Genomic DNA, 15,791 nt, shown 5'->3' on the forward strand with positions numbered 1-15,791 from the left:
TCCCCTGGAGAAGGGAAAGGCTACCCGCTCCAGTATTCTGGCCTGGAGAATTCAGTCCATGGGATCGCAAAGAGTTGGACACAACTGAGCGACTTTCACTTTTCATACTCATAAGGACAGGAAGATGGCTGATCTCCTGCATAACCCTTAGTCTGAACACCAACACAGAGCATCATTACCAGGCCACCGTGGTATCAGGTACACCCTCCAATTAACAGTCACAGGCTTTTATGATGTGCTCTGCTTACAAGGCCAATTTGTAAAACTATTCAATATTTACTATTAAACATCTGTACTACACAAACTTATTCATCATGGATTTTTGGCTGAAAGAATTGCTTTGCGAAAATCCCTTTCTGCTGTTTTTTTAAAATCCAAGAACACGACTGCAAGGATACCCTCGCTTGCCGCTATTTTTCAGAGTCCTATGATAGGGGCTCTGGAAACCTGAATTCCAGGCCCTACTCTGCCCCTAAGTAAACATGAGTGCCTTTGAGCAAGTGTTACGGGAAGATCCAGAGTAAAATCCCATAGAGGTCATGAACCTACTGATTGATCTCTCCCATGTAATGATTTTTCCTTTCTATCAAGAGTATAAATCACTAATGAAAGGTGGCTTAAAGAGTCAATATATTGTACCAATCAATGCTTGCTATTAAATACCATAGTTCAAGGGTTATTCTGTGCTTCTGTAAGGTTCTTGAATATTTTCATGGAGGGAGAATTAACAATATATGTAAACTCTTCACTGAAAGTCATTTTCTCATGGTACAGATGAACCTATTTGCAGGGCAGGAGTAGAGACGCAGACTTAAAGAGAATGGACTTGTAGACACAGGGGAGGGAGGGGCTGGACAAACTGGGAGAGTGGCACTGACATATGTAACTATCATGCGTGAAATAGCTAGTGGGAAGCTGCGGTATAACTCAGGGAGCTCAGTCTGGTGCTCTGTGATGACCTAGAAGGGCAGGAAGGAGGCTCAAGAGGGAGTGGATATGATATGTATATTTACAGCTGGTTCAGAGTGTTGCACAGCAGAAACTAACAAACACTGTAAAGCAATTATACTCCAACAATTTTTTTTAATTAAAAAAGAAAATAATTTTTTCAGGACTATGTATATTTCCCTAATTTAGGGAGAATCTCTATGTTTATTAACTACAGTGTAGCCAGTGCTATTAACACAGCCCTCAATCCTGTCCTGTGTATTCCTATGATGAGAAAGCTGAAACCAGGAGCCACACAAATTGTTCCAAGTCAAACGGCTTGAGGATGGTAGAGCCAGGATTTGAACCTGGGCACGCTGGTCCCAGAGCCCACTCTTTTAACTCTGTACTAAACACATTTCTTTCTGTAGGTAAAAGCACAAAGGGATGAGTTGCTGATGAAGTCACAACTGGTCATGAGGCTCAGAGGAATAAGAAGCCTCAATGAGAGGATAGGGACAGACTGGGATGAGAAACAAAGAGCAGGGCAGGGACCAAGTAAGACCCTCAGGAGTCTTCCTTGGATAGGAATGTGCCAAAGCTTGCCATCCTTCAGTTGGCCCACAGGGTCCATCTGGAGGGTGAGGGTTGGCAGATGCTACATGACTAGTGGACCGCACAGGAATGAAAGTGTGTTCCAACCTCCTTCAGCATGTTAACTTGGTCCTCTGACCTGTTTATGGATCTTTAGGCACTGAGCAGCATCTTTGGGGTCACCAGTCTGTAGTTATGCAGCCACTGAGGACAAGTCTGTTCACTGCCTAATGGGCAATAGGCCTAGTCAGCATTTCGTGTCAAGCACTACTTGCGTAAGATGTTTCTGATCCTCACGATACCATCAACAGCTGATGCTCCTGGGACCACAGATATACCCATCCAGTCTTCTCTTGAAGTGGGAATGCTGGGGCTTCAGGACCTCCCTAGATGTACACAGATGTTGCTGACTTTCTGTTAGTTCAATGTGGGCATGGCAGATGTGGTTAGTACCCACCCCCTCCCTTGGCCTCCTTTACCATCCTTGTGCCTACTTTTTCTGTGTCTTTTTTGAATTTTGAGTTTTAAGCCAGCCTTTTCACTGTCCTCTTTCACCTTATCAAGAGGCTCTTTAGTTCCCCTTCATTTTCTGCCATAAGGGTGGTGTCACCTGCATTTCTGAGGTTATTGATATTTTTCCTGGTAGTCTTGATTCTGCTTGTGCTTCATCCAGCCCAGCATTTCGCATGATGTACTCTATATATAAGTTAAATAAGCAGGGTGACAATATACAGCCTTCACCTACTCCTTTCCCACTTTCTGATTTGAGTATTCAATCAAGTATTGTTTGGGAAAATGCATTGATTACTGAATCATCTCATGCCACAGAGATCACTGTTAATATTGTCATCTTCTCTGGGGTAGGGAAGGGCAAACAAGCCCACAATTTATTTTAGAGTCATATGATGTATGGGAGAGCTACTAATTTTTCTCGTCTAAGTCTCCAACCTCTGACCTTTTGGAGCCAGTGGGCTTCCTCTTTTTTGGGGGGAGAATGTTGACATCGTGTTTAGAACAAGTTGTTACCAAGAATAGTGAATTTGGGGTGTATGATTCCCAAAATCGAGAATAGAGAATTATCATCAATTCTCCATCACAGTGTTCTCACGCTTTCTTGTGCATCAGAATCACTGGGAGAGCTTGCTGTGAAGCAGATTACCGGACCCATTTCTAGGGTTTCTGATGTATTAGGCTTGAGGCGGGGCCAAGAATTTACACTTCTTAACAGGTTGCCAGGTGATGCTGCAGGAGGACCACTGAAAACCACTGCTATTACATTTCCTGGCTGCTTGGCCTCTGGTATTATGAATTTTCAGAAGGTTTTAAGTTAAGGGAGGGAGAAGGAAGAGAACTCAGATCTATTTTGTATACTCAGGCTAGGAATTGTCATAGATACATAACCTAATTTTATTTTGACAGTGCTATGAAAGTAGAAGCAGTATCTTAAAAATAATAAAATGAGCGAGTTCCCTGCTGGTCCAGTGTATAACGTTCAGTGCTTTCACTGCCGTAGCCCTGAGTTCAATCCCTGGTTGGGGAACTAAAATGTCATTCACAGAATTTAAGTCACTTGTTTAAAGTCTAATGGGGCAGATCTGGAATCGGAGCACAGATGTCTGACCCCAAAGCCCAGCCCTTTTCTACCCACCAGATTGCTTCTTTAGCTGTCAGTTGGCCCAGAATGCCAAAATCACTCATGATTAAAAGACACACACACACACACACACACACACACACACACACACACACACACACACACACTCTACCCCTTGAAATTCTTTCACTTAAGCTGCACAAAGATAAAATACGTTTCATGTCCACAAAAAATGGTCTTGCTAATCTGAGTGTCATTAATATGGGATTTTTTTTCTCTACTGTTATTTTTTTGTAATCATGTTTTCACAATTAGCTAAGTTAATGTGTCAGTTTCTAATAATAGACTCTCCACGGAACTTTCCAGAAATCATGTGTTGGAAGGAAGCATATTGGGATTGAAAAGAGTCAGTAGTGATAGATGATAAAGAATTAACCTGCCAAGGGACTTCCCTGGCAGGTCAGTGGCTAAGACTCTATGCTCCCAATGCAGTGGGCAGAGGTTCCCTGGTCAGGGAACTAGATCCCACATGCAGTAACTAAGACCCATGCAGCCTAAAAGATAAAAATACATATTAAAAAATTCTTAAAGAGAAGAGTTAACCTGACAAAACTATATCCTAAATATCAAACAGCACATTTTAGAATGTTGTGGTTTTGAGAAAAAGTTCCCAATGTTATTATTATACAAATCCTTTTATTTTTTTTCCTCAAAAGTGCATTACAATGGATGGACCTTGAAAACATTATGCTAAGTCAAAGAAGTCAATCACCAGGAGACCATGTATTACATGATTCCTTCCATCTACATGAAATATCCAGAATCTATAGAGACAGAAAATAGAGCAGTGGTTGCTTAGGCCTTGGGGGACAGGTGGTACAGGGAAGTGAGAATTAAAGAGCATGGGGTTTCTTTTCGAGGTTATGAAAATCTTCCAAAATGAGATTCTAGAGATGTTTGCACAACTCTGGAAATATGCTAAGAACCATTGAATTGTACACTCTGATCAAGTTAATTGTGTATTATATGGATAATATCTCAACAAAGCTGTTACCATTGCAGATTACATTTGCAAAAAAAGTGTAAGTGCCCATTATACATGGACGTTTTTAGTTGTGGAATTTTTTCAACAAATACAATTATTTTAGAGGTGCGAACTATGGAATTTACATTTAGCTAGGTAGGGCCCATTCAGGGAAAGTGGAGTGCCATGGTTGGCTAGCACTGCTACTTTGATGTGGGAAATGAGATGGGTGCTAGAACTTTAGTTCTAGGCTCTGTCACAGGAGGTGCAGATGTATGAAAGGGATGGTTGACAGCAGGTCCCAGTCCTGACATGGGGTGAGGGGCTCAGAGAAAGGGCAGGGTCCCAACTGCCACACTGGAGTGTGTAGCTGGGCCTTTAGTAGAAGCCTGGCCATACAAAGTGGGGTGTGGAGGAGCTGCTGGAGCACCTGGGGCCATGCGTCCCAGGAGGAGGAGGAAGAGTAGTGTGTCCAACTAGATGCCAAGAGCCATGTGGGGCTGGTCTTGGTAGAGGGCTAGGGATGTAGGACAGAGTTGGGTGACATGGTCCAACCTTCTCTCAGTTGTGGGCCACCCATGGTGAGCCACTTGATTCCTAGGGATGTTAGCTCATGGCTGTATCAGGCAGTGTCTGCAACTGCAGCTGTGTGAAGGGAAGAAAGAGAAGCAGAAAGAAAGTAATTGTCTTAAGTCAAGTCCCTCTTAACAACCCTTTACTCCTTCCCACTGACAGTGCCATTCCCTATATCTGTTCAACTCAACATTACTCATGCCAAAGACTATGTATGACGGGATGGACATAAAAAGATCAAGAAATAGTTCCCGGCCTCAAGAAGTCTATAGTCTAAAGGGGGAGGACAACTTATAAGCTGATCATTTTGAACAGACCAATCACATCCTACTTAATATTGCCAAGAAATTAAAATATTGATACTTTCCATAAATGCTACTCAAAGGACAATAATGTTCTTGGATGGACTGACAGTTTTAATATATTTTCTAAAGAAGACCTTGTAGACACATCTAATAGGAAAAATTTCTCACTTAACACATTTCACCATATCCTCAATGGCAAAATATGTTAAAGTGGCATGTTGGGCTGGCAATGAACAGGTACTTGTGTAAAACTGGATTTTTGATGTCAAGAGTTTAAAATCTTCCACACCATCTCTATTCTCAAGTAAGTGTGACATTTTGGATTCAAACTGAATGCATGCTGATGGACAGAGCTGATGGGATGTGTGGTTCAATTTGGGGGTTAGAAATATGCTGTTTTAAAAACTGCTTAAACTTCATCACTCTGAAATTTGGTTTAAATCAACTGACTGTGCACTGCACTACTTTATTTTTATCATACACGAGGTCACATAATATAGGTCCAGACTCTGTAACTCGATATCCAAGTCACCCAGACAAACCGTACTCCCTCTGGGGCTCATCAGCCACATTTTTAAAAAGAAAAACAAGAAATTGAGGGAGGAAGGGGAAAGGGTTTGGCTAAATGATGTCAAATATCCCTTCTAGCAAAATTCTGTCAGGTTGAGTAAAGCCCATTTAACTTCACCATACAGATCTGTGCATAGTGAACCAAGCTGGTATTTTATTTTTGAGTTAAGAATTTTAGTACTGAAGAAAAGAAAAGAAAAACCCAAACCAACCAGCATCCTCTCCTCCCCCAATCCATCTGTAGCTCTACATTAAGAATTCAAATTGCAGTATTTTTAGCCTCTGGAGTTTAAGAAAGCCCTTAACCTGAGCCCCTGCCTGCATTTTATAATTTGTCTAATTTAAGTCATACAACAGTTCCATCTTTGACAACAAAGCAAAATCATTTTACTTATTTTTATGTACTTCAAGAATTACTTCTATGTGGAGACCTTGTAATACCAGTGGCATACCAGACAGAAAATGATAGAATTTTTTCCTTCCGTGGCTTTTTTTTTAATGAAATACAACCTCAACTGTAAGAAATGCAAGTCACTTCAAACGCATTCAAAAGGTTTGCTTAAAATAGATTACCAGAGAGGTTGTATTAGAAAACAGAAAAATCAATTCTAGATGAAAGCAAAACACACAGAACCTTCCAAACTGGCAATAAAGAGCAGTTACATTAATCGTTTAGTTCTTTAAGAGCAGGGTGCTGGAGATGGAGAAAGGCTTTCCTCATGTTTCAAGATTAGGGTGGTTTTAGCCATCATTTCTGTGCTTGGTGCACCTTGTAAAAATAACCTCCTGAGGAGGGGTGCTTTGAAACTGCAGCCTCTGCCTGCTTTGCAACCTTACTGCCCATTATCACATCCCAGCACTGAGGACGGGGCGGACCTTAATTAGATCAGAGCCTGGAAAATCTGGAGCTTCCCTGGCGGCTCAGATGGTAAAGAATCTGCCCGCAGTGAGGGAGACCTGGGTTCGATCCCTGAGTCAGGAAGATCCCCTGGAGAAAGGAATGGCTACTCACTCCAGTATTCTTGTCTGGAGGTTTCCATGGACAGAGGAACCCGGCAGGCTACAGTCCATGGGGTCGCAAAGAGTCGGACACAACGGAGCGACTAATACACTGGAAAGTCGGGGAGAGAAACTGCAAAGACTTATTTTCTTAAAGGAAGTGGTCATTCATAAGCAGAAAACCCAAGTCACCTACAGTTTTCTCGTCCACTTTGCCAAGGGATGGGCAAGACAGGGTTTAAGAACAGGAAGGGAGAACTCAGACGGGGTCGGGGAGAGAGGTGGGCGCAAACTCCCGAAAGCGGAGTGTGAGACAAGCCAGGGAGACCTCGGGAAGGGCGCAGAGTAAGGCCCAGCATCACGCAAGGGTGAGTCCAGGTGAGGGGCGTGCTTCGGAGCGCCAGTGGCTGGGAGCCTGGATTCGCCAGGGCAAGATTCCGGCCAGCGGCTCCTCTGCGCGTAGCGGGCTCCTGGGTGTCAGCGCGCAAAATCGCCGCTTAATCCCCGCTCCCGAAGGATTAATTAGGGCCTCCTTAAAGCAGAAAGCTGCGAGCCAGGGGCTTTTTTCCTAGCCACAGGAGCCCGGGGAAGAGGGTCGTCCTCCTCCAGCCCAGCCGGGCGCCCCTCTCCAGACATCACCGAGCACAGCGTCCCCGCGACTCGCGCCTCTCCGGTGAGCGCTCTCCGCACCCCCAGCCGGGTTACCGGGACCCCCTGGTGACCGGCGGCTTGACGGGTCACGAGAGTCATGTCCCAGGCCGGGCCGCTTCCTCCTGCGCCCTCGGTTCTCAGCCAGCAGCCGGAGAGCGGGGAGGGGCGCGCCAGGGAGGCCGAGGCCGCGCGCTATTCCTGTCACTGTGAGCTACTGGCATGTTATGTGTGGCGCCCAATCACGCCTGCGACCCGTCGCGCTGACCCGCGCCCCTCCTCCCTAATCCCCCAGGCTTTGATTTGATCCTCCGCGCGGAACAAGTTCACCCCCCCTGCCCCTTAGCTAGTTGTCCCCGGCCCTCGCCAGTGCCCGCAGAACCCTCCTTGTCCACCCCCGGGAGGTCAGAGCCCTCGCCCCGCACTTCCCGGACAGCCCTCGTCCGGCCCCATCTGTGCATCTGGGCCATCGGAGATCCAGCACCCCTCGGGAGTCAGTCCATCCGCAGCTCCGCCCTTCCAGGTGATGGTGCGCGGCCACTGCGGCCCCCGGCGCGCAGGTGTGGGCTCCCCAAACAGGGCCGGGGAGGGGGTTTTGGGCAACGCGCTGGCAGCCTCGGCAGCCGCCGAAACCGAACCCTGCACCTCCCGGAGAACTCCAAACTCCGCGCTCTCCGCTACTAGGTGCTTCTGGAAATCGTTTCCCTACCAGATTTGCTCTGAGAAGGGTACGGGCAGATCTGCGGACCTGTATGAAGGAGGCCTCGGCTTTAAGCTGAGCAGGCAAAAATGGACCCCTGCTAGGGGCTCTTCCGCTCGCGCGGGGGGCCCGGGGGCTCCGTGTCCTGGGATGCCTCCAGCCGCGTCTGGCTGGCCCCAGTCCCGGCCCGGCCGCTTCCCGCGCTGGGCATCATGAGTTACTTCCTGTCTTACTGCAAAGCTCACGGCGGCTCGCTGCTCACCGGCTACCAGGCGCTGCGCGCCGAGGGCTTCCTGTGCGACGTGACGCTGGAGGTGGAGGGCAGCGAGTTCCCGGCGCACAGGTCGCTCCTCGCGTGTTCCAGCGACTACTTCAGGGCTCTGTTCAAGAGTCACACCCGGGAATCCCGGGCGAGCGTGATCCACCTGCACGTGCCGTCGGCGGCGGGCCTGCAGCGCCTGCTGGACTTCATCTACACCGCCTGGCTGCCGCTCTCCATGGACACCGTGGAGGACACGCTGGAGGCCGCCAGCTACCTGCAGGTCACCGAGGCCCTGGGGCTTTGCGGCCGCTACCTGGAGCGCCAGCTGGCCCCGGAGAACTGCTGCTTCGCCGCCAACGTGGCGGCTCGCTTTGGCCTGGCGCACACGCTGGGCGCGGCCGAACGCTGCATTGTGACCCACCTGAGGGAACTGCTGGCGCGGGGCGCGGGCCCGGCCGGCCTTCTGGAGCTCAACCCCGCGTCGCTGAGGGCCGTGCTGGGTGCCCCTGACGTGGCGCGGGTGCCTGAGGCCCGGCTGCTGGGCCTGGCGCTGGCCTGGCTGCGGCAGGAGCCCGAGGCCGAACGCCTGGCCCACTGCACCCAGCTACTCGAGCGGGTCCGCTTCGGCCTCGTGCCCGCCGACGTGCTGCGGCGCGTGTACTCGGGCTCCGGCCTCACTCTGCCCGCCCGGGTCAAGGGCCTCATCATCCAGGCCCTCAACTACCACACGTCGCCCTCCCGCCAGCCGCTCATGCAGGGCGAGCAGACCAGCGTCCGGAGCCCTCAAACACGCATCCTGTTGGTCGGGGGGCGCCGCGGGCGGGAGGTGGTGACTGAGGAAGTCGTGGTCCCCCCGCGGGCAGCCCGGGGCAGGGGCGCCGCGCCGGAGCCGGAGGAAGAGGAGGGAGAGGAGGAGGAGGAAGAGGAGCAGGTGGAGGAGGAGGAGTGGGAGCTCACCCAGGACGTGGTGGCCTTTGACGTGTACAACCACTGCTGGCGCAGCCTCACGCGGCTGCCTGCTCAGCTGCTGGGGCACAGCGTGTGTGTCGCGGGCAACTTCCTGTTCGTCCTGGGCGGGGAGAGCCCGTCGGGCGGCGTCTGCTCGCCCCCAGCGCACGGCCCGCTGGCTGTCATGGCTCAAGTGCACCGTTACGACCCGCGCTTCCACGTGTGGACGACGGTGCCCCCTATGCGGGAGGCACGGGCCCACTTCTGGTGCGGCGCCGTGGGCGAGGGGCTCCTGGCCGTCGGGGGCCTGGGCGCGGGCGGCCAAGCGCTGGCTTCGGTGGAAATGTATGACCTGCGCCGAGACCGCTGGACGGCGGCCGGGGCGCTGCCGCGGGCTCTGCACGGCCACGCGGGCGCCGTTGGGGACCGCGGCGTCGTGTACATCTCCGGGGGCAAGGCGGGGAGAGGCGACGGCGGCGCGAACAGCCTCCGGGACGTGTACTCCCTGGCTCCCGGGGAGCAGGCGTGGAGCAAGAGAGCGTCCATGGGCACGGCCCGCTTCGGGCACCACATGGCCGCCCTGCGCGGCGCGGTGTTCGCCTTTCTGGGGCGATACGAGCCCTTCTCCGAGATCGAGCGCTACGACCCCGGCACCGACCAGTGGACTCGGCTGCGGCCGCTACCCTACGACCGCTTTTGCTATGGGCTGGCCTTGGTGGAGGAGACGGTGCTGCTACTGGGCGGCCTCAAGTGGCGGGACTCACGCCAGGTGCCCACCCGCAACGTGGTAGGCTATGACCTCGACCTGGACCGCTGGGAGGACATTGGCTGCGCGCTGCCTTGGGCCTGGAGCGGCCTGCAGTGCGCAGTGCTGCAGCTGGCAGAGGGTGGGGACGAGCGGAGGGAGGGAGAGCCGGGAGAGACACCGGATTTTGTGCTGGGCTTAATGGGTTAAGCAGCCTCAGGGCTAGGGAGGAGCAAGCCATGGGCTTTTCCTAGACTTGGCCAAAGAGAAACATTTGCCCTTATTCTGAGAATGGGAGACAGGAGGGATCAAATTTAGAAGGATATATGAATCATCTCCAGCGAGCTGGGGATTTCTAGAAATTCTCATGTTGGGCTAGAGATGGACTTTCGAAAATAAAGTATGACCCCGTTTTCCCTCTTGTAGTTAAAAGTGTTTCCCAGGTTCTAAGCAATGATTATTTTTGTGCCAAACAGCCAAAAAACGTACCATAATAAGTTATATACCATACCAGAAAATTGTTAGGTATAATGACTGTAATAAATGGTTCTAGAAGATGGCATTATCTGAATAAATAATGAAGGGAAAGTGCCTTGGTTAAAAAACATGCAATCACTGTAGGGAGAACTATGATTTTATGATACAGAATCATGGTTATAGTTCTGCTTTGATGGTTTAATATAGATACAGAACTGAGAAAAAAAAAAACTCCTAGAAAGCACTTTATTTTTATTTTTGGAGAAAATAACCTAGGTTAAGTTTTTCTGTACTTCATCCTTACTTACCCTAGTCTGCTTTTGCTCTGACTTTTGCCAGCTTATTGGTTTTAAGTTTTATTTGTTCAGCCCTTAGCCATAATAACTTCCCTGGTGGCTCAGACGGTAAAGAGTCTGTCTACAATGTGGGAGACCCGGGTTCGATCCCTGGGTTGGGAAGATCCCCTGGGGAAGGAAATGGCAATCCACTCCAGGACTATTGCCTGGAAAATCCCATGGACAGAGGAGCCTGGTAGGCTACAGTCCATGGGGTCGCAAAGAGTCGGACACGACTGAGCGACTTCACTTTCGCCATAATAATCCGGCTTCTCTGATTTAGTGGAACATTTAACAGGGCTTCCCAGGTGGTGCTAGTGGTAAAAAAGCTGCCTGCCAATGCTGGAGACAAAAGAGAAGCGGTTCTATCCCTTGGTCCAGATGATCCCCTGGAGGAGGAAATGGCAATCCACTCCGGTATTCTTGCCTGGAGAATCCCATGGACAGAGGAGCCTGCTGGGCTCCAGTTCATAGGGTCACACAGAGTCGGACACGACTTAAGTGACTCAGCAGCAGCTAACAAAACCCCTATTTCTTTCATCCTCTTTAAATGTTCATTCTGCAGACACGCTGTAGGTAATACTTGTAAAAAAATTTTTTTAGGTTTATTTTTGATGGTACCCCGCCTCCCAGACCCTCTACCCCACCTTCCCAAAAGAATCACAGAGAAAGGGAAGAGCAGCAGGTGAAAATTTAAAGTTTGTGTCAGGTAAATGGGAAACCAACTTGATTTCGCAGGATTTCAGAGAAGATTCTTGTATACACTGGACACTGCCTCTTCTGGCTTATACCACAGTGGAGTGACAAAGTTAAAACTTGTAACTGGGGGTGGTGGGGTGGCATGTAATTCGGTCACAAAGAAATGTGATGTGGACTGCATGAATAAAATAGGTGCTTTATAAGGATTCATTAAGAGCAGAATTTATTTGACTTCAGTTTACAGTGCCGCCTCTCTCCTAGATTTGAAACTAATGCAATAAAATGTACAGATATATAGCGTTAAAGGTCTCTTTCATGCTAAGCTAGCCACGAGTCTTTTAAAATTCATTAGTTTACTTTTTACCATTTAAAACAACAGAGCCAACTTCACCAAAGTAAAAGCCGCTTAGTAGCAACACAGCTAGTCTTTCCATCAACTCGCTGTTGACAGAGGCACAATCTGGCCACTGTATCCACGACACATCCATCAGGTACAGATATTTTTAAGTAAATGTACACATTTGGTCTAGTAAACATCAACAAGTCTAAACACCTGTAACAAGCACACTTCATTTTAGGACAAGAGGTTTCTTTTTTTTTTTTTTTTGCTTTTTGTTTTTTTTCCTACATATACAAAATCCCACAAATTTAATGTGCGTCAATATCCATGCAGTAAATAAATGTTTTTACAAATAGGTTTTTTTAAATGATAAAAATATTACACTGGACCCCAAATTCCATACAAACATTAATACATGATTTCTCATCCACTTTGACTAAATATAGGATTACTGAAAATGTGCTGTAGAAAGGCCACTCTCCTGTACAGTTGTGCAAAGTCTGCAAAACGATAGTGATTCAATGGTGATTTCAAAAGCAAAGAAAAAGATCCTCGCTGTGGAGTTTTTACTTTCTTCTCTACAGCAAAAATAGTCACTGGCAGATATCTGAACTCTTAGAGATGAAAGTACATTCACTGAGCTGTACAGGCAACAGTATAAAGCTGATTAGAAGTAGATTTCAGGATATACAATAGTGAAGGAGGGTCTCTTCCTCCTTCTAAAGAAAAAAAAAAAAAACAAAACCAAAACCCAGCAAATTGTGACTTGTACGTTATGCAGCCAGACACTAAAAAGCAGCACAGTCATTATCATGCTGTGATCACTTTTCAAAAATGAGATGCTTATAAATGGAAATATATGAAGAGGATTTTTTCATAGACTTTATCCACTCTATAGAACAAATCATGAAACTAGGAAAAACCTCTAAAAATTGTTTTTCTCGTATAGTTCAATGTAATATCTCTCTGAATGACCATCATCCTCTTGCTCCTCAGGGGAGAGGTACATTTTTCTTTTTCAACATTGTTTTCTATATTAGAACACACATCAGCCTGTAACCAAACATATTTTACTTCCCTGCCTGAAGTATAATTACATAAGTTTCACTAACGGACTAGGGGGAAAATTGGACACTAACTGGGAAGTTGATTCATTTCTGTTTATACCTTGTAGGTTTTTAGGAGTTGGAGCTTAAAAACATGAGTTTGGGCTGAAATTATATATATATATATATATATGTTAGCTGCCTTTCTGGGTGAGTTAAGTGTGTTTTAAAAAATTCACTCTCAAATTCCTCTGTACACAATCAGCATTTCATCACTACAAAAATAAAGGAAGATTTAAACCAAGAAAATAAAGCAGCTCTATCTTCAATTTTGGTCTCAGTTACAAAAACATCTTACAAAGCTTTGCCCTGATACACCATTGAGTGTCCCCATGGATATGGAATAGTATTTCCATTAACCAGCTTTCACAAGTTAATAGACTATTAAGACGAATATTTGATACCTGAACTTTTCTTATGTTGATGCTCTTCTATTTTGCTCAACTCTTGTATGTATGCGCATCTACATTTCACAAAAATAAAACTACAGCATTAAACTTTGTGCAATGTTTAAGAAAATTCTTAGAACATTTTAATAAATATAAAAAAGGTTTAAATTCTTTCCCACCCACAAGGATGTCTGCACCTGAAAAAATGTGATTTAGTTTTGAAGTCTTGTTTATATAAAATTAACTTAAAGGGAGAAAAGATGACCTTAGATAGAAAACCGCCTTTTTGTGTTTTTTTTTCCTACTTGAAGACCACCTGTCTTCAGGGTTGTTTGCAAAAGTTAATTTTGAATCGTTGAAGACAGTTGATTTTGCACATGGTAAACATAAGCTGAGCACTAACTGCATATAAAATATACAAATGCTCATTAAAGACAGTGGTATTATGACCATATAGGGTTTGTTTCATATAATGTAACATTAAAGTATAGCTTGTCAACGTGTCCTACACGTTGATATAAAAACTACCTTATATACTTGTTCAAAGTACCAGAAGGTACCAAATGGCCAGAGGGCGCAATACACTTACACATGCGTTTCAATGTATGAATGAGTGTGTGTGAGAGAGGAAGTGATTACATCTACTTCAGAAGAAATACTTAATGGGTCATTTGAGGTGGTGTTCTGACAGATATCCAAGAAAAGATCGAGGTACATCTGCTTCCACTGCTGGAATTCTTTCGATGTCAAGTCTGGATTGTCTAGTACTTTATCGATAATGGCTACTTCCCCTTCTCTGGCCTGAAAAATAAAAGGATTCAAGAGTTACAAAAGGGACAGAATTTTCTTCAAATTTTAACTAAAGAGTTAATAGGCAAAAGCCAAGAAGAAACAGCTCTGTTATACTCAAACTCGGGCTTCCCTGGTAGTTCGGAGGGTACAGTGTCTGCCTGCAATGCAGGAGACCTGGGTTCGAGCCCTGGGTCGGGAAGATCCCCTGGAGAAGGAAATGGCAACCCACTCCAGTACTCTTACCTGGAAAATTCCATGGATGGAGGAGACTGGTAGGCTACAGTCCATGGGATTGCAGAGTCGGATGTGACTGAACAACTTCACCGGTTCACTGGATACTCAAACTCCCTATTTAGACTCAAATCCTCAGGTACTTTTTTCTACATGCAGGCACTCTGATTTATTTTTCCTTCGGGGCCTATCCTGTTTCCCATCTCTGCCTATGGAAACTTTTCCTCATCCTTTAATGTCCAGTTCATATGCCTCTTATTTCTTCAAGCCTTCCTTAAACAACTGAAAAAATGTTTTCTCCTTCGTTTCTATAAGTCCCCATAACACTTGATCACTGCTGTTGAGTGGGCTTATCCCATTGTGTCTTGAGTTACTTTTGCATTGTCCTATCTCCTCCTGCTAGATGCTCAGCTGGCAGTTTGGACCTGAATGAGAATGGGGGCTCTGTGAAGTGGGAGGTAGTAAGGATATCTCTGGACCTTAGTTGGGCACCAGAATTATTCTTATGTATATTAAAGCTCTTTAAAAAATTCTGTCTTAGTTATCAAAAGGTCATTAAGTTGTCCCATGGATTTGCAACAGCATTCACATGAATATCAACTGAGAGCTAATTGACTATGAAAATCTGGCTGTTGGCTACCAGAAGTTTTTTCAAATCATGCATTTCCTATTTTGTTAATCTCTTTGGTTGTTGTTTAGTTGCTAAGTCATGTTCAGCTCTTTTGTTACCCCATGGACTGTAGCCCGCCAGGTTCTTTTTTCCATGGACTCTCCAGGCAAGAATACTGGAGTGGTAGCCATTTCCTTTTCCAGGGGATCTCCTCGACCCAGGGATCAAACCTGTGTCTCCTGCACTGGGAGGTGGATTGTTTACCACTGAACCACCAGAGAAGCCCAGGATCTCTTTGGTACTCTGTCTCAAAATTATGAAACCTCAGCAGTAGACTATGGATCTGAAATATTTTCCAAACGAACTCTCTGACCTTCTATTTCTTGAAATGACTGCATCACAAACTTGATATGACAGTTCTTTTCTGGTTTTGAGTTTTTCAGGGTGCATGGTCTGATTAGGGAGAGTATGTATGGCAGGCCGTCTCCACTGAGACACACAGTGAGGGGGCTGACTTTTCTGGCTCCTTCTTCAACTTCCTGCCTGTTTCCCTTTCCTCACCACCTCCTCCCCAATCTGGGGGTGGCATAAGAAGACTGGAGACAATGTAAGTGCTTATAGAAATGTATAAGAAAAAAGTAACACGTGAGTTGGGAACTGTTAATGTATACAGCACAATTACAAAATTTCCACACGGGATATGAAACAATGTGGCTTCACTCCAAATGTGCTACAAGAGATATTCCTAAAATATCTCAAACCCTTTTAGCACCCACCCCTGCATGAATGCTGTGCTCTTTTAATAACTGTATCAATTCTACAACATGGCATATTTATCTTAGGAAAACAAAAGACTGAGGAATAACACTAGCCCTGCATTTTTGGAAAAAAAAATTAATTACATCCTGCTTTCTCCTAGAACT

The 15,791-nt window shown here is 46.5% G+C and overlaps 2 protein-coding genes across 2 annotated transcripts in view; one reads left to right on the forward strand and one right to left on the reverse strand.

The window, feature by feature from the left end:
- Positions 1 to 8,145: 8,145 nt before the first annotated feature.
- KLHL34 (kelch like family member 34) lies at positions 8,146 to 11,606 on the forward strand. Its single transcript, XM_052662852.1, has one exon. It carries the CDS (start codon positions 8,147 to 8,149, stop codon positions 10,097 to 10,099), a length of 1,953 nt encoding a protein of 650 aa, XP_052518812.1. The 5' UTR covers position 8,146; the 3' UTR covers positions 10,100 to 11,606.
- A 2,214-nt stretch (positions 11,607 to 13,820) lies between these two features.
- CNKSR2 (connector enhancer of kinase suppressor of Ras 2) overlaps positions 13,821 to 15,791 on the reverse strand; it is a 281,300-nt gene continuing 279,329 nt past the window's right edge. Inside the window, exon 22 of the mRNA XM_052663048.1 lies at positions 13,821 to 14,036. Coding sequence (XP_052519008.1) covers positions 13,821 to 14,036 — 216 coding nt within the window. The remainder of the gene's footprint in view (positions 14,037 to 15,791) is intronic.

This window comes from Budorcas taxicolor, chromosome X, assembly GCF_023091745.1.
Source record: "Budorcas taxicolor isolate Tak-1 chromosome X, Takin1.1, whole genome shotgun sequence".
In the NCBI taxonomy this organism is placed as follows: domain Eukaryota; kingdom Metazoa; phylum Chordata; class Mammalia; order Artiodactyla; family Bovidae; genus Budorcas; species Budorcas taxicolor.